The sequence below is a fragment of the Dromaius novaehollandiae genome, chromosome 7, assembly GCF_036370855.1.
Source record: "Dromaius novaehollandiae isolate bDroNov1 chromosome 7, bDroNov1.hap1, whole genome shotgun sequence".
Taxonomy (NCBI): domain Eukaryota; kingdom Metazoa; phylum Chordata; class Aves; order Casuariiformes; family Dromaiidae; genus Dromaius; species Dromaius novaehollandiae.
Genome location: NC_088104.1, coordinates 11,150,969 through 11,168,637, shown reverse-complemented (window position 1 = coordinate 11,168,637; position 17,669 = coordinate 11,150,969). Strand labels below are relative to the sequence as shown.

Sequence of the window (17,669 nt, the reverse complement as noted above, 5' to 3'; positions counted from 1 at the left end):
ATAGCTCACTCCTGTTACCCAGTGTCTAGACCCTCTGTATTTTCTGTTAAGCTGAACTGGATATAGAAGGGTACTGTATTTGCCAGTTTGACTACATTTGTTAATGAAATGCGTGTATGTACAGGAGCTACTATAAAAAAAAATATATTTTTGTTATAAAAACCTAGCAGCAATCCAAACCTGACTTTTGGCCTGCTGGGCACAGACGGGTATCGTAAGAGAGTGGCAGGATCCCAGGATACCAATATAGGTGCACATACTGCTGCTGGAAAATTTAAGCCCAGCCCTGGAGCACGCCAGATAAGGAGAAGACTAAAACGCTTTCTGGCTTTGTACCAACCTCTCAAACGCGGCTGTTGGTACAGCGTCTCTCAAGCACATGACCCGGTTCAACTGAGACGGCAGCAGGGCCACGTACTTTCTGAGAGGCGTTTGGTCAGGACTGCTGTGCTCTACATCTTCCACTTTTCATGTGCATGGGAAGCCACTACGGCTCTGATGTGCAAGTGTCAGACCTCTGAAATGCTTTTTCTTTTTGCTGCACCTGTTGCATTTACAGATATTATGTAAGAACAGTGTGTTGCTATGCATTAATTTAGCAGGGAGAATCACATTGCTCCATGTGAATGTTCACCCCTACGTCTGGGAGTAGGAGCTGGATCTGCCAGTAATTTCCTCAGGAAATGCATCACCAATTTATTCAAATTGTTAAAAAGATTCCTCATTTAAAAAAAATCTAGAAGCTAACATGCTAGGAAATCTGACACCTGCTTTTCCTCCAAGGCATTTCCCCAGGGAAGCGCATTACCGCGGGCAGGCGCTCAGCTGGGGAGCTGGGGCCGTATCGCCACGCTTCATCCCACGCCTACAGAAATAGGTGCGGGTGAGCCGGCCTTTCCACGCACGCAGCCAGCCAGCCGCGATGCAGGGCAGCCAGGAGCTATTTTGGAGCTGGGGCATCACGTGTGTGTTTGGTACCAACGCTGACGTACCGGTCGAATGACTCGGGAACGGTTCCCAAAGGGCAGAGGCGACAGGCTTGTTAAACGTACTAGCAGGGACCAGCAGCACGAGCTGCCATGACAATGTGTGTGTGTGTGTATGTGTATGTCTGTACCTATATACACATATATATATAGGGGGACCGGGACCCCGGCACCTTCCCCGTGTGGGGTCCGGGCTGGGCCCCGTAGCCGAGGCGAGCACCTCCCGGCAGAGCTCGTGAGCCGAGCGGGGAGCCGCAGGGCGATGCCTCGCTCCAGGCTGCAGGGAAACATTTCCCTTCATTTGAGCTTCTTGGTATTAGATGCCTAAGCCAGGACAGCAATTTATCCAGCACGCCAGCGGCTGCAGCCCTCCCCTGAGATGCGGTGGCGAGAATTAGTATGCTCCCTCCGTCTGACCCAAAGCAGAGATTTAAAGCCGGGTCTCCTTCCTCCCTGAAGGATGATGATCTCTTGGGGTCAAGCCTTCCTGGAGAGGCAGGTCTCCTCTGTGTAAATAATTACTCACCAGCCCACAGCAAGAGAGGAGAAAAAAACAGAGGACCCGACTTGCCAGCTCGCTGACGGGGGCACTCGTGGGGGAAGCGCGAAGAGCAGGCTGCAAACTCCTGCTCTAATGAATATTGAATTATTCATAGGCAGCTGAAGAGCTCCAACAGGAGAGGCGTGGGTGATGGGTACACACCTCTGACTAACCAAACGCCGCCCTCGCCCTGCGAAAGGTGAGGCCGGCGCCGGCGGGAGAGGCTCCGCACGGCACAGGGGTGGGTGATGCCGCCGCGTCCCGCCGGGCAGCAGTGATGCTGTGTGTCTTCTGGGCAGACTGACGTCAAAATGTACTCGAAAGCGCAGGCGATACTTGAAGTTTGCTCCCTTTGCTACCCAGTTTGCTCCCTTTGCTACCCAGCCGGTTCTCTCCACGTGCATTTGGCCCTCAGCAGCTTGAACGTCAGTGCAAGGGGTTGCAAGGCTCCTACGCCGCTGAAGAGTTTTGGAGAAAGAAAAAATTCTGCATGCACTCCTAACCCACTTTTTAAAATAAGACATGGACCTTTCATTGAAACGATGCCCCAGCTCTCCATGCTTCTTCACTGCTGATACTCTTACGGAGCAGTTCAGGCCTTTCCAAACCTGCCTATTCAATATTTGGGTGAATGGGAGCTCTGCCAAATCTGACTCTCAGCTTCACTGTCTTCCCTGGTACTTTCCTAACTGCTGTCTTTCCAGAAGCTCATTCTTCCCGAAATGCAAGCACACATCTCCGCGCCCTGCTCCAGCTGCCCCCACGGCACGTTATTTCCCTTCCTTCCAAAGCTCGGTGCAAACTGCCCACAGCATCTCCAACGTGTCACGCGGGACCGACCCGCTCCCGGCTCCAAGGGGGATGACGGGAACATCCCTGCCCTCTCCAAACGGCCCCGAGGCGTCCTGCCTTTCTCCCTCGCTGGACTTTGGGAGCGCTTTTGGTTGTGACCGGTAGCACGAGGCGAGACGGAGAGGGGGACCTGAAGGGGGAATTTCTCCCGGGCAAAGCCTAAGCTGGCTTTTTCTCAGGATCTCGCAGCTAATGCTGCTGAACGCAGGGCGAGGAAGAATTTCCACCAGCACATCAAAGGAGACCCACGCCGGCAGAGCCTGCCACTGATGGTCACGCGGCTGCGCGTGACTCAAGCAGTGACATTTTCCCCTTCCCCCGGGGACGGCAGCACCCTCAGCTGACCGCACGAGCCCTGCCGGGCAGCGCAGCGGCCTCCCCGGGCAACGCCGCGGCCCCCAGCTCTCCGCTCCGGGCCATCTCCCGGTCGGGGCGCCGGGCACGCCACGGCTTGCAAAATCGCTCTTTGGCATCACAAATGTCAACTTTACCTGAACGAAACTGAATTCCCTCCAGTTGAGAGAGTTTGCGATGGACGGGAGTGAAGTGATGGCAAGTAACGACAGCAAGCCCAGGGCAATTATTCCAACGGAGATATAAATCTCCATCCTCCAGACTTCCTCCTCTACCCAGATATTCATCTTCTTCTCCACAGCCTGGCACGACAATGAAGTTGTGTTAAAACGGAGCGCTTAGAAAAGAACTGAATTTTACCCATATTTATTCATTTTGGTTTGGGAAGCAGCTTTCCTGGATAAACACTGGTTTCTGTGCTTGGCCCCAGGGCTACCTGTCGCTGCGTTTCGGGAGGTGCGAGGACGCTCTTTTAGCCCGCTGCCGTTTGTCCACGTTGGATCCGACCTGAAACCTGCTGGGAAGAGCTGCTGAGCGCTCCCAGCCCGTAACCACAGCAGCGAGCCCCAAAGTAGCATTTGGCATGATAACTGGACCAAGAAGCCAGCTTAAAGCCATGAAAACAAATACAGATGCTTGAATATGCAGTAGTCTCCTAATAACCTTCGTTTTAAGTGCATTTAGGGGGGAAATTGTTCATGCTAATGGAAGGATAGATGGGTTTTATGCTGCGCGGCAAAGAGCGACATTTAGAACCATCCTCTTTAGCCCATTAAATGGGTTTAATTTACTAAACAAAGATGTTGCTAGCAAACAGGAGGCAGAGGGGAAATGAGCACAGGATGCTTGCCTGCGACTAATGCGCGACCGTGGCAGCCGTGGAGCACCGGGAACGGAGAGGCCGGGGACGCTGCCCGATGGACACTATGAGCAGGCACCGCTGCCGAAAGAAGCCGTCCCGCCTGCGACGGCCCCTGCCCTCCTCTGTGCTGGGACAAGCGTAGGTGTGGCCGTGCTGGGAAACTCTTGAAAAATAGCCCGGCACGGAAAGCAGACTTTCTCGGTCCGGGTCGCCACTCGGCAGCACAGAGGTTGCACCGTGCCAGGAGGGAGCGGGGTCGAGCAGGAGCAAGGCAGGGGCAGGGGACGGGCAGAACCGTGCTCTGCCACGGCACTGCTGGGCAATGGTGCTGGCTGAGGTATCTGCAGGCAGTCATCTTGCAGCGGAGAAACACTGCCAAGAGCCTCAGTGAAGCAATAAAGTGCTTTTCCACTTCCTTGTTCAATAAAAGTGCCTTGTTCGCTCAGCCTATGAGCAGGTCGTCACCATGATTTTGTTAAAGTCCTGGAGGCACATTATGACGGGGACACACCTACAGAAGGGTCATGACTTGGTCACTCCAGCAGTTTATCCCACACATCAGTGTGAGCAAACAGGGATGTCCCAAAACCTACGAAGAAATGCTGAGGGGAACTCCGCTCCTACCAGCACTGAATTTCGACCCTCAGCATTTTTCCTGCCTCTGCGCTGGTCTCAGACACGCAGGCAAAGCGGGTCTCCAAGGCCGACCTATGCTCCTGTGGAGCAACGGCACTGGGGAATCGATCCCAGACCCGAGTGCAAAGGCTACGTGCTGCTGAGACCGCTGGCCTCGCTGCTGGTGGGGGCATGCCTGGCGTGTGCTGTGCCCCCGCGGGCAGCACTGCCTTGTGCAGAAGCGCTTATATAGGTAACAGCTTATTCCCACCATCCCGCACACGTGTTAGAAAGCGAATGCAGTGGCCCAGCTAGTAAATGTGCTACTGGGCATCTGCGCGCACGTACGAGGTTATTGCAGGTGCTGAACTGCGGAGTAGCAACGTTACCTGCTTGACGGCTGTCTCGATTAGCTGGTAGCGGTGCGAGCGGCGCATGGGCAGACACAGGCTGTACACGGCGTGCAGAGCCGCACAGAAGAAGCTCAGGAGGCCGATCTGCTTTCTGTGCTGGAGCCACTGGTCGAGCCAATCTGGAAAGCGCCTGTACTTGGTGCCGTAGTAGAGCTGCGAGCAGGCTGCCAGCACCCCGGGCAGATAGACGAGGGACAGCATGACGTAGGCCACGCACGGCAGCGTAGTGTTGACCACCTCGATGGGGATCTTGTAGAACTTGTTCTTCTGCTCCCTGATGTAAGGGTGGATGACCTGTCTGACCAAGTTGTAAGTAAAGAAACAAAGGAAGAGCCCCAAAGCCAAAAAAATGGGGATTTTCCAGGCTGGCAAGAGGCGCAGGGGAATGTTTTCAATCTCACAGGCCGATGACATGCAGCCCATGTCCACAGGGGTGAATCCCATGACTTGAGCAATTTCTGCTACGGTGCGCTTGGCTTCTTGGTTGTTAGAGCAAATCAGAACCTGCAACGAACAGAAAGATACATATAGGGCAAAGAGAGACCGGACTGCCAGGGACGAGTGCTCGAGGAGGGAGGCTGTGCTAGAAGCAGCCTAGATTATTCCACCGAGCAGCGTGTTCCCTGGCAGGCTTTCTGATGGGGCTTGACTGTGGCTGCCAAAAACCCCTACCCTGCTCAGGTTTTCTTTCGTATGTGCACCACCAGTTTGTTTTATTGGCTGTGTTTAGAGAAATGCATAATTAAATGATACTTTTCACTCACACAGAGGCTCCAAAGACTGCAAAGCATGAACTACATGAGGGTATTTCATTTCTGAGCAAAGAAATGCAGAAGCTATGCAACGGTTTCCGGATGCCACAGCCAGCACTCAGGTCACCTCTCCCCGATCCTGAAGCCATTTACCGAGGCTGTCAGCCCCCAGCTGCTGAAATGGTCGGCACCTTTGCAGAGGGACAGCCAGGAGGTTTGGCCCTTACCAGGAGAACACGATACCTGCTTATTTCCATCCCTGGCGCCCGACTGCAACGTCCACGCAGAAATGACGTTAAACCCCTTGACCACGGTGCAGGCAGGGAACAGGGAAGCCAAGTACTCGGCGTTGGATTCTTTGTGGTGGTTGATTTCAGTGTTGTTGCTGACATCCACCAGTATCTTGCCAGCCAGCACATCAGCCAGGTCGCAGAGCGTGGAGTAATGTTCCCTGAAAACTGCCACAAAAATGACATCTGTCTTCTTCACCGCATCAGCTTGGAAGGTGACTTCTGCCGCAGAGGGGAAGAGGCCGGCTTTGCGCTTTGGGTTGCGGCTCCCGACCACCACCTTGAACCCGGAGCAGACGAGGCGGATGGCCAACGACCGTGCGAAATCCCCGCTCCCCAGCACCCCGATGGTGCGGCCTGCCGCAGGCGTGACGCTGTGGTCCCCCTCCACGCTGCGATGGCCCAGGAGGGGTTTGGCCATGTCTCCTCCTGACATCCTGGCAGGAAAAAAAATAGGAAATGCAAGTTTATTCTGAAGCTCTTGCAGAGCTCCTGACTACAACCGTGGTCACGGAGAAAACGCTACTTATGCCACCCAACTAGAAGTGCACTTGGCCTTGGGTGAGGAGGGAATCCCCTGGAGCCTGCAAACAGATGTAGCCTAAGACCCATCTGCTAAACCCGTCAGGCAGATGTGCAGTAATGTACAACCACCATTGGAGGGGGACACCACCACGCTGAGTCGGAGGCGAAGGGATTCAGGAACAGGTTTCCCCAGTCAGCCTGTGTGGGATCAAAAACCTACGGCTACGCTCATCTGTCCTTTGATGTTCTCCATACTTGCACCTCACACTGCAAAGCCAGGGCGATCCTAGCAGCTATTAGGAAAGGCAACTCTCAGAGCCCCCCAGAGCCGCCAGTTATCTTCTGAAAAGCCCAGGGCCATGAGTTCAAGGAGATCTCTCAGCCCACATTTGGGAGAGCCACAGGGATGGTTTTTATTCACAGGAGCAGAGTCAAGGCAGGGAGTTTTAGGTGAAATGAAAGTGTTCTCAAAGTGGTAAATGAAGAGAGTTGCAGCCTTTGCCTGCTCCAGTACGTAGGTCTGGCAAGCACTGTTTACTTCAGCTCTTCAACGGGTAATGAGAATTTACTCGTGACATTTAAAAATATATTAAAACATGATGGGATTTGCTCATGAAAGATCTTGATGAGCTTTACAAACATTAATGAATTTTGCCCTGTAACACTCGCTCTCCTAACAGATCAGATATTGAGGCCAAGAAGAGGTTTTAAGCAAATCAATAAATTGAACGGTGGCACATCAGCAGACCCCCAAGGTCAAAAGGAACTCAATCAGGGAACTGTCAAGCTATTCATGTGGTTTGCCACCTATCACTCAAATCAGCCTTGGGGCTTAAAGAATGGAAGATGTCAACAGTGACACCAGATTTTTAAAGGACTCAGGAGGTGGTCCAGGGAACTTACCCACCAGAACATCTGGCTTTTGATTCAGGCACATTGGTAGAAATAGTAATATAGACCAGAATTACCAGACTCATGATATACCTGGGCAAGAGACAACTTGGTGTCAGCAGAGTACAATCTTGCCTTATAGCTATATTGAGTTCTTTAAAAGCGAAGATGACCACTCAGGCGAGGTGACCCAGCAACTGAGGTAGGCTTGGCTTCTCATAGGCTTTTGGAAATGTCCTCCACCCAAGGCTTTTATGGAATTGAAACAATAATGGTGCAAAGAGGAAGGGCACTTCTGCATGAATAGTTACCAATGGGAAACAAAGGGTAAGAATAAATAGGTAACATTCATAATGGGAACGAGATATCAAGGGATTTCCCCAAGGGTCTGTGTTGTTCAGCATAGTCATAAGTGATCTGAGAAAGGGAGTGAATACCGATAAGATTGAGTTTGTGGGTGATAATTGTCCACAATGGTCTTTATTGTGAAGAATTTGCAGAAGGGTCTCCTCATTCAAAGTGTCCAAGCACCAAAATTCACTGTTGACATGCAAAGTGATGCATATGGGCAGAAAAAAACCTCTGGCTACATGTACTATACATACACTTTAATGGGCTGTAAATTTGTTTAAATCACTCAGAAAAGGGATCTGAGAGTCACAGTTCTCTGAAAACACCAGCTCAGTGCTCAGCGACAGAAAGGAAGCAAATAGATCATGAGTTATCAGAAGGAGAATATTTCTTACAAAAAAACAGCCACTACCAACTCTGATCTTTCAGTGCTGATCCTCATGGAAAGCCTGCAAAACACCTTCAGAAGACGGACCCGGGAACTATAAATCACTGTTCTCCTGGATACTAGAAGTTATGGGTTCAGTGACAATACTGTTTTTACGGCACAGGTCTATCTTCTTCTTGCCTCACACCTAGCACCTCCCTGTCCCCAAGATACGTGTACATGGAAGAAGTACTCTCAGAAAAGAAAACAAGTGTTAAAGAAAGGGAGGCTGGCTTTTCTCCTTTAATAACTTTCCTCCTGCTCCCCAGATAGCAGGTAGACTTCCTCTCATGGTTCACATGAGTAAGAGAGTTGTGGTAAACTCAGAATAACTCGCGTTTCACTCTGCAGGTTTCTGCTTCTCCTCCAGAGCTGCAGCAGGGTTTGTGTGCCTAAAAGCTTTTTTGTTTACGGAGACTGTGCCAGTCGGTCTAATAAAGGCTATTCCCTACGCACCCCCACCTGCCTTAGCACATTCCACGGGTATCAGTCACCCAGGAATCACTGGGAAAGGCACACGGGACAACAGAGAAAACGTTATTATGCCATGGTATAAATGCGTGCATTGAACATCACACTGAGTTCTGCTCACCCCGCTGCAGAAAGGGAGAATAAAACTCGAAAAGGGTTATAGGGAAGGAGTGAGAAAGAAGACAAGGACTGTTCAGCTTGAAGAAGAAACAGTTAGGAGAGGAAGGAGAGGAGTTTGCCTGGGATTTCTCTAACTGAAGAGCAACCTCTCACGTGGACCTCAACCGACACCAACCTTGTGCCTGATCCGGGAACGCCGGGGAGCAACACGGCAGGACCAGCCTCCTCCACCACCGCACGTGCCACACAGCCCCTTCCATAAACTAAGCCAGCTCCATCGGAAAAGACGTTGGTGGTTTTTATTCTGTCCCTTCTTATAGGACACTTTATCAAAGCTCACTGCTTTGCTTTATGGAAACTTTCTTGCTCCACCTGAATTTATTCCTGGCCAACTTACACCCAGTTGTTCTAAGGTCAACACTATTGTTTAGCTTAACTAGCTTTCGTTCCTACACCATCCCCTCAACGACACGTCTGCACAAAATGTTTTTCTGAAATAGAGAGACGCATCTCTGGCTCTTAGCCAAGGGGAGGAGAGAAATCAACATTCAGGGTGACCAAGCAGTTGCTACCTAGAGACTCATTTCATGATCAATCTGAAGCACCTCAAAAGCTCTCTCTGTGTTCCCAAAGGGACGGCAAGTTCTGCTGCAAGCAAATTGGCTGTAGCGTGTTTTTTCGGTCCTGTAACTGCCACTTAAAATGTGCAGAGATGTTTGCAGTGTTTGGAGATAAATGGCTTCGCTGTCTCCAGTTATTTTGATTAAAAAGAAAAGGATGACAGAATTAAATGGCCCTTGAAGTCACCAGAATAGTTAAAAAGTAAAAATCCTCAAAATGTTTTCTAAAGGTAGGTGTGGATTTCAGGGCTGCTATTTTAGTTGTACTTAGGCTGGAAGGACTTTGGGGCCGGGCCCCAGTGCACAGCACTTGGGTCAGCAGCAGTTTGATCCCTACCGCAGTTTCCTAGAGTTGCGGCAAGTCACGCTCACCTCACTGTCCAAGCGTTCAAACTGGAGGAGTAAAACTGAACTCATGTTTACGAGCCTTTATTATACTTAACATGGCAATACTGCTTTTTCTACACATATGAACAATGCGTTACCTGCTTAAAACTCTCCCTCCCAAAGCTAATTCTTTGCAGCAAGGTCAGCCCCATGAAAAGTCAACATACAGCATCTTGGCCAGGTTGTTTGGAGTCAACCAGAGGCAGTGGAGGCCAAGAATGCAATGAGTATGGCAGAGGACAGACACGTCTTTAGGCTGCTGCAGCTCTGTAGCTCATTTATTGATCTCCCCTATCAAAGAAATCATGCCTTTGCTGAGTTATGGCATGTGAAATTCAAGGAGATCAGGGTCTAACCAAGGAAACTACAAGACGATTTAAAACACAGGCCAGTGGAAGTAAGCTAGCTTCAATCCAAACCAGGAAGCAGTTCTGTAATTAAAATATCTAATACAATGTAAAGCTTCCCCTCAGCTGGACTATTAATGATACCTGTACATCAGTGCATGGGGATGCCAGGTCCGGACCTAGCGTGTTTGTCACCGCGTGCAGTTCACCTATTGCATTTCAGTTGCTGCTATCATTCGCAGTACCAAAGCAGCGCTGGGCCGTGAGCGCGACGGGGAGCTCCCTTCCGCCAGGCACTGCCCCAAAGCGCGACAGAAAGCCGCTCCTGCCCCAAGGAACGGGATCAGGCAGACAAAAACTGGATGAAAGCAAGCAGCCCAATCTCTGTCACCCAGGCAGAGGGAAGGCTGGGCACTCACGGAAGCAAAGCACGGATAACTCTAGCTCTTCTGCACCGGAGGCTTGGCAGACGCTGTCAGCGTGGGCTCCGTGCCAGGCGACACGGTCGTTCTGCCTCCGCGCCCCGGCCGAGCTGCCTGGCTGAGGTTTCGCAGCCTTCCCGTGCGGCGCGAGCCAGCGCGGGTGTCTGCGCGCTCAGTCCGCAAAGCAGATAGTCCCCCGGCTGCGGGGAAGCTGGCTGAGCCGCACCGCTTCCGGCGGGCACGGGGCCGGGGGTACCGACGGTAACGGGACTGCAGCACGTCTGCCTGCGCACACCCACAAACCCTCGGCCACCTCTTTAACATCAAGACCCTCCTTTCAGGACCCTTTCACTTACTCTGGGGATGGTTCCTGTAACTGCAGTTCTGGGGAGGTACCTGTGGCGGCAAGAAATGGGATTCACTTCAGTTTGGACAAAAAAAATCAAGAGCTGTTTCACTGCCTTGATACGAGGCCTTATCACACAGAAGACAACTCAGTTGTACGATAACCCTCTCTAACATCGCTGAGCCAAAGCGTGCCACAGCAAACGGCGGCAACCTGCTAAGGGGCTCCAAGCTACGGTATTTAGGGTGCAACGAAAGCGGTTCCCACCTGAACCAAAGCCCATCTTTGCGCTCAGCCTCACGCAGCGAGCATGAGCCAGCAGCACCCCGGCTAAACCACGGCTTTGGTCTCGTCCACTGCTTTATCTACATCCCCTAATGAGCAGCTGGGCTGAAAAACCAAGAGCAGCGGGAGGAGCCAAAGGATGGAGGAGAGCCCTCGGACGGGTCACCGCAGAGGACCTTCCCGCTCTCCGCACTGAGATGATCCCCGTCACCTCCGCGGGGCCACGGGCATGGGACGCCGTGGCTGGTGCCCGCCCCCACGCAACGGGGTCCTGCACGCACCGTGGACGGGGCGATCTCCGCCCCAGGGTGATTTTCAGTTTGCCCGGACGGACCTTTGTACCTCCCGCGCTGACTGCGGAGCCAAAGCCCCACGATTTCTGTTTGCAGAGCCTTGTTTTTCGTGCCGTGCCCTCCGGCAGCTCACGCACGAAGCCGCCCCAGCTCAAAAGCAGCCTTCGGCACCCAGTGTTGCCACCCGGGTTCTGCCGTTTTACCTCGTGGGCAGAAATACTCCCTTTTCAGCTACAGTCGTTTTGCTCCCAGTGAAAACACGGAATTTAAGTCTCTCCCAACCCCACCAGAGTCCCTCCAAAGAGCACAGCCAGCACCGTGTACCTGCTGAGACTGGAACAGATTTAGATTAAAAAAAGGGCTTATCCGAAGCTGGTTTAACGCCAGCTCCGCTACACGTTTCAGGAATCCTTTCGGTCCTGCCCAGGGTGACTGGAAATCACGCCGCTGATCTGCGGCAGCTCTCGGAAAGGGGAACGAGCCGGGGAAAACCAGGCTTGCAAGCTCCTGCCCTCCTCCTCCTCCCGAAGCAGGCTGGGATAACCCCAGCAGCGCAAACCAGGAACCGGCAAAGGGAATAAATCAACTGCCTCTGTTCCTTCGGCCAGGAAAGCGATGTTGAAAACCTACCGGGACGCCAGCCAGGCCGGCGGAGGGAGGCAACGCCAGGAGGGAGGTCACCCGCGCCGCCTTCCCGCGGCCCGTCGCGTACGCGTCTCAGGCGGCCCCTAACCACACGCGGCTCGATCCCTCCCCACGCCGGGAAGGCAGCGCTGGCTGGGGCACAGGGAGGCTTTGTATGAGCAAAACCCAGTTTTTTCCTCGGGGCTCTTATTTCCTGAGCGTCTGACTCCTCCGCCTCTCCACCTAGCCCATGTTTTTCCTGGAGGATGAGCAGAACCGAATTTTCCAATCCCGGCCCTCGTAAGCACCAACCGCTCCTCCAGCTTGTGTTTATACACCCCAGCATGCTGTTTGCCTTTGCACAACCGCGTGACACTGTGGGCCCACGGTCACCGTGTGATCCCCATAACCCCGCGTCGTCTCCGGCAAAACCACTGCCTTGGCCGTCCATCCCTCACCCGTGCAGCCCCGCGGGACGGCACTCACGCGTGCCCGGTTTTTTAGACCGTCTCTCCGATTTGCCACAATTGTTAAGTCTTCTTCTCACCTCTAAAATGGTTCCAGCTCCGTTTCACCTACAAATTTAGTCGCTGCCTCCCTCTTTCATCATCTATTGCTGCAAACGCGGACCGAGCAGGCGCTGACCCTCCCCTCTCGGGACTCCCTCCAGTTTAAACACTGATAACTGCTGAGGATGTTTTCTGAAGCTAGCGGTGAAGCCAAAGGCATGTCCCTGACCACAGGACATTCTCCACCACCACCAAAATCCGAGAACATGTTTTGAAACAGGGGGAGAGCGGAGGAGAGGAGGTTACCAGAACCTTCCACAGCCTGTTTTTCCCACACTTTCTCAGACATTTTGGCTACAGCTTTCCTACAGAAATACCTCAGCGCGTAGGCACCCGGCATGGACAACTTCCCCTCCCAAGGTTAAACAGACAACATTAATGCTGAGCAGAAAAATCACCCACCTGCAACACGGGCCGTGACTTAACCGAACTGGAAAACAAACTTTTGGCCTAAGGGTTTTCACCAAAACCATGTACCTTTAAGCGCGATTGCCAACAGGTTCTGCCACAGGGATCCTCCAGCTCGGCTCTCCCAGGTCTCCAAAGGCCAGTTGCACCCTGGCCGCGCGACCAGGCTCGGGAAAGGCGAAAGCCTCCCCTGCTAGCAGCACTTCCCGGCCTCCACGGCGAAGGAAACCTTTGAAGAGCTTCACCTGCTGTTGTGTGAAAACAGCATCACCGGCCGCGGGGTTTGCTGACGGTGCTTCTTGGGTTGATACAACAACGAAAGGCCTGAAAAGGCTCTGCCTGGTCATCAGACGTTATAACGTGGGAAAATCTGGGAAGCAAATGCCTGGTGTTTTCACTGTAAGACCGCAGAGAGAGCAGACCGAAACAAGGCAGGATTTTGGCGCAGCAGCGTTTATGCAGACAAACAGCACATGTAACTCCATCTGCCTGATGCTACCCGGGATAACAAGGTTATTTTCCCAGCTTATCATCTCACAGTTCTTAAGAGACGCAGACGGAGAGCTTAAAACAACTTTAGGTGCTGAAACCAAAGTCCCGCATGGCTTTCGGTTTCTGTTGTGGTCTTAATTCGCCTGCTGCTCTCACCACCTTAACGACTATCTAAGAGTGACTCACCCATTTTTCAGCTTTTCCCCCACTGGAAATGCAGAAAGAGCAGGTGGGCAGCCAAAAGCTGGGCTGCTACAACCTTTTTGGGTGGATCTAATAATACCCTGCAGCTAGACACGATCGCAGGGGGTACTTTCCTTCCTGAAACAAGCAGGAGAAAATCTCTTCTGCTTTTCTACAGGCAGATGGTGTTGGGCCTCGGGCGACTGGCAGCCCGCGGTCGGTTAGGAGCTTGAGGGACTTTGGAGACAGTGAAACTGGACTCGAGCAGTCACTGCCGGGCTCTGACACACAACGGCTGCTGAAAGGCTGCTTCTTTCCAGGAAAGACGCGGAGGACTTGCACTGCGTGCACACGGCGATATTTGGATTGGCCATTCCCACGCATGCAGCGCTTGTTTGAAGGCTCTCCAAGACCAGCAGGCCCTCGCATTTTAGGTTTTGCCTCTCACGGGGACTCCAGAGCTTGTGCAGGACCACACGGGGGGAGAAGATGGCCCAAGAGGCCAGTGGGGGCTGAGGGAAGATAAAACCTACCGCTGATCCGGGCCCTTGATGACTCTCTTCCTTTCTTCTCTGCAAACTCAGGCAAGGTGGTGACCAGACGGCCCTGTGCCGGCATCCCAGGGCAAAGGAGGGCAGAGGAGAGTAGTTTTTGGACAGCCTTGCTCTAGTTCTAGGCTGAAGCAAGCCCTAAGGGGAGATGTGAGCTCGTCCTTCACCCCAAAATACCCTGAAGGAGACAGGCTGAGAGGCACACTCTCCTCTGCAATTTCTGAGCCCCTTTTTCCTTCCAGGGGTGGGAGGGATGGGTGGGAGAGAGAGGCCCTCTGCTCACTTCCAGGAGATGCATGGACCCTGCACAGACCCAACCCTTGGTAGGTGGAGAGAGCGGAGCCAGCTCGCGTCACTGGGGAAGCGCAGCTTCTCCTGCCGCGCTCTCGGTGGCCAGCCCGGGGAGGCGGATGCGCTTCCCCCGAGCTCTGGGGCCGACTGCGATTCCCCTCCTGCGCCCGGGCGGGACGCGGTGGGCACAGCGGCAGCGTTTCTGCCAACTGCGAAAATGCCACCACGGGTTGGGAAGTCTTTACGCGTGGGTCCTGGTCCCTTCTGGGTCGGCTGTCCAAGCGGACGGCTGTCCAGGAGAGCGGCTCAGCGTGAGCTGCACCTCCAGCTCGCCCGCAGTGCAAAACACCGTCTCTTTTAGTCAGTGACCTGTAGCTGCTGACCCTCCTGCTGCCAAACGTCTGCGCGTGTGCAGCTCTGACCACCCGTTTCACATTTCTCTCTAATTTTCTTCACTCCTTCTTAAGCGTGTGGTAACAGGAAAGGAGGAAGAAGAGGAGGGAGCGTTACTGACCAAAGAGGAACAGGAGGGCAACCAAGAGAAGGTGGCAGGCGGTTTCACCAGTATAGAACCACAGACAGATGATGACTATGGTGATCACATTGCCGTGCGAGTGTAGCCTTTGCTGTGCCTGAACAGACGGCGTCTTCTTCTGGGCAGGTTCACGATATGCCATGGACACACCTGCTCTGCTGCACTGCTGCGATGGGCAGGGGAGGTGTCCCCTTTGCTGCGGGAGCTGCTGGAGCGTCCTGGGATCTTCTGGTGGGGAAGGGGGTCCCGAGCTACCAGCCTGCACGCAGCGCATCCTCTCCCTTCCTTACAGGAGGGCCAGAAACGGCCTCCGTAAGCTACGTTTGCTCTTTTGGCCGGCCGATGGCATGCTCCGTTAATTGATGCTTTATGGCTTTTAGGTCCTGCCCATCTAGGATGCCTTTTTGATGGTTTTTAATGCATTTTTGATGTTAGGTCTGCTGGACCGCTGCCCACCTCGCCCACCTGTGGCAACAACGACCTCTCGGTGAAAAGTTAATTTATTCTGAGTAACTACAGAGATGCAGGCTGGTAGGTATTAGTGCTTGTGCACCATCAGCAGCTGACACCAGCCCACTTTTGTGGTGGACACATTATCTATAGACCCTAATTCTTGAAGTCTAGGGCCCGTGAGTGGGTAACTCTTGGGAGACTAGTCATATGAACAAAGCTGAAATGCATATTTTAATGTTACCATGATCAAGGCTTCAGCCAGACTTGCTGAAAATCTGAGAAGCTGAAAAAACGAGGGGAGGAATTTAGTGCACGTCTTAACCCCTCAAAGCCTGGACAAGATTTTCAAAACTCTTCAAGCAACTTAGGCTCCAAAAGATCTCAGGGCTTTTGAAAACGGGACGTAGGCTCCCGAATCACTCGCATGCTTTCAAAATGTTTTATCCTGTCAATTAAGCTGCACTTCATTAAACTTAGATGAAGATGGGAAGCTTAATCCACTGCAGGGCAGCGGGGAACACCACCCTACGACGAAGCAGTAACTTAAAGCTTGGAAATCAATTAGCGTTTGCCTCCTTTACGAGGCTGACAGGAAAGCAAGCCCATCAGCGATGGTAAACTCACAGATAACAAATTGGGGCTTTTTAACTTTTGGGATGTCACCTATCATTGCTGCAGCCGCCAGCGTCTTCTGCGCTTCCTCCGAGAGCGGGCCGGGCTGGCTTGCTTGTTCCAGCGTAGGAAAAAATGTGTTTCCCTTGCATCTAAAGCCGCGTCTATTTATGGGTGGGAATGTTACAAGGTCACAGTCAAAGCACAGCTCCTAACACTAAAAAGCCAAATAAACCAAAAACAAACTAAAGAAACAAAGCAAACAAAACAAAGTCTGCTTTCAAACGGCATATTTTCCTGGGGGTGGTTGTGTTTTTTTTCTAAACAAAGACTTGTTGAGTCATCAGCGTTTTCCCCTTTACAATTATGGAGGAAATCAAATACGTGCAATGGACACCGGAGCTGATATCACCGTACATTTGTTTTACAGCAAATGCTGTTTTAAAAGAGGAGAAAACTTAAGCTTGGATGCGGTATTTAAATCTCGTTAGCCCTCCATCTCCTTCGCCTGCGGGAACATTGATACCGTAAGCTACGGCCTTCCTCTCCTGCCGTCTCCAAATTTTAATTCACATCCACGCCGGGTTTCCGAATACATCCCCGCTCCGGGACGCCGCTTCCCGCGGCACCTCGAAGGGCTCCCTCCTGCAGCTCCCCGACGCGTCTCCGTCCCTCGGCGGGGCCAACGCTGATGTCCCCCCGCCCCGCAGCAGCCCTCGGCACTTCTTCCCCTTTCTCGGGCTCCCTGCACACGCTACAACCTCTCGCTGCTCCCGCTGGTGGACACTGAGGCCCTGGCCAAGATTTTTTTTTGTTGTATCTCTGTGCCCGATTTCCCCCTTGCTTAGAGAAGCCAGTAATCTCTGCAAAGCATCTGGAAAGCGGCAAACGGAAGAGCGAAACCTAAGAGCAAACCACGTTCGGAGGGAAGTGGCCCACTCGGTACCTGCGCGTCCGACCCCACCTGCTCACCCCGCGCTGGGGAGCGGCAGCGCCCCGGGCAGCCAAACTCGCCGGCTGCTCCCCGCGGGCTATCGGTGGCACCGTGTGCACGCTCAGCGCAGAGTTTCCCATATTTCGTTTCACGTAGCAACAGGAGAGCCCGGCGCTCCGAGGGCGGCGAGCGCAACCTCGCCAGCGAAGGAGAGCGGGGGGCAAAGACGCGCAGGTGGGCGCTGCTTTGAAAGCGGCCTCCTCCTCGCTCTTCTCACCGCGTTTCGCAGGGGGAAGGAGGGCGGAAATCGCCCACTTTTGACATTTCTGACGCGGCCCGAGGCGCAGACCGAGCGTTTGCACAGAAAGCGCCGGGACGGGGCTGCCCGGGCGCCCCCCCGCCCCCCCGCCCCCCGCAGCGGAGCCGCCCGCGGGCGCCGAGCGCAGCGGAGCCCCCGGCGCGGCTGCGGGGGCCGCGGGTTCGAGCCCCGGCGCGGGAGGGAGGGAGCAGGGGGCAGCCGCGCCGTGGGCTGGGGGCCGCGGGTTCGAGCCCCGGCGCGGGAGGGAGGGAGCAGGGGGCAGCCGCGCCGTGGGCTGGGGGCCGCGGGTTCGAGCCCCGGCGCGGGAAGCGGCGGGGGAGACTCGCAGGCGGGGGCCGGGGGCTGCGGGTTCGAGCCCCGGCGCGGGAGGGTCGCGCCGCCCCCGCCCGCTACTCACCTCTGCGCGGGGCCGGGCGCGGGCGGCAGCGCGGAGCCTCCGGCCGTTGTACGCGCGGCGCCGTGATGTCAGCCCGCGGCTCCTCCCCCCGTGCCCATGTGCCCGGCGGCGCCGGGGGGGCGGGAGCGGCCCGCAGCGCCCGGGCGGCGGC

At 53.9% G+C, this 17,669-nt stretch overlaps 1 protein-coding gene and 1 long non-coding RNA gene across 6 annotated transcripts in view; one reads left to right on the top strand and one right to left on the bottom strand.

The window, feature by feature from the left end:
- LOC135328839 (uncharacterized) overlaps positions 1 to 13,965 on the top strand; it is a 24,379-nt gene extending 10,414 nt beyond the window's left edge. Inside the window, exon 2 of the long non-coding RNA XR_010389931.1 lies at positions 5,392 to 13,965. This is a non-coding gene — a long non-coding RNA (uncharacterized LOC135328839). The remainder of the gene's footprint in view (positions 1 to 5,391) is intronic.
- The window catches only part of STEAP3 (STEAP3 metalloreductase), a 23,211-nt gene extending 5,542 nt beyond the window's left edge, over positions 1 to 17,669 (bottom strand). Inside the window, exons 1-4 of one of the 5 annotated variants that reach the window (XM_026109072.2) lie at positions 17,519 to 17,669; positions 5,619 to 6,102; positions 4,600 to 5,127; positions 2,871 to 3,035 (exon numbers count right to left, since the gene is read on the bottom strand). In XM_026109072.2, the coding sequence (XP_025964857.1) occupies positions 2,871 to 3,035; positions 4,600 to 5,127; positions 5,619 to 6,101 (1,176 nt within the window). In that variant the 5' untranslated portion in view covers position 6,102; positions 17,519 to 17,669. Of the gene's footprint in view, positions 1 to 2,870; positions 3,036 to 4,599; positions 5,128 to 5,618; positions 6,103 to 10,582; positions 10,602 to 11,474; positions 11,608 to 11,780; positions 11,800 to 12,820; positions 12,839 to 17,518 lie in introns of those variants that run through there. The other 4 variants (XM_064514650.1, XM_064514649.1, XM_026109073.2 and 1 more) reach the window with 4 other exon arrangements.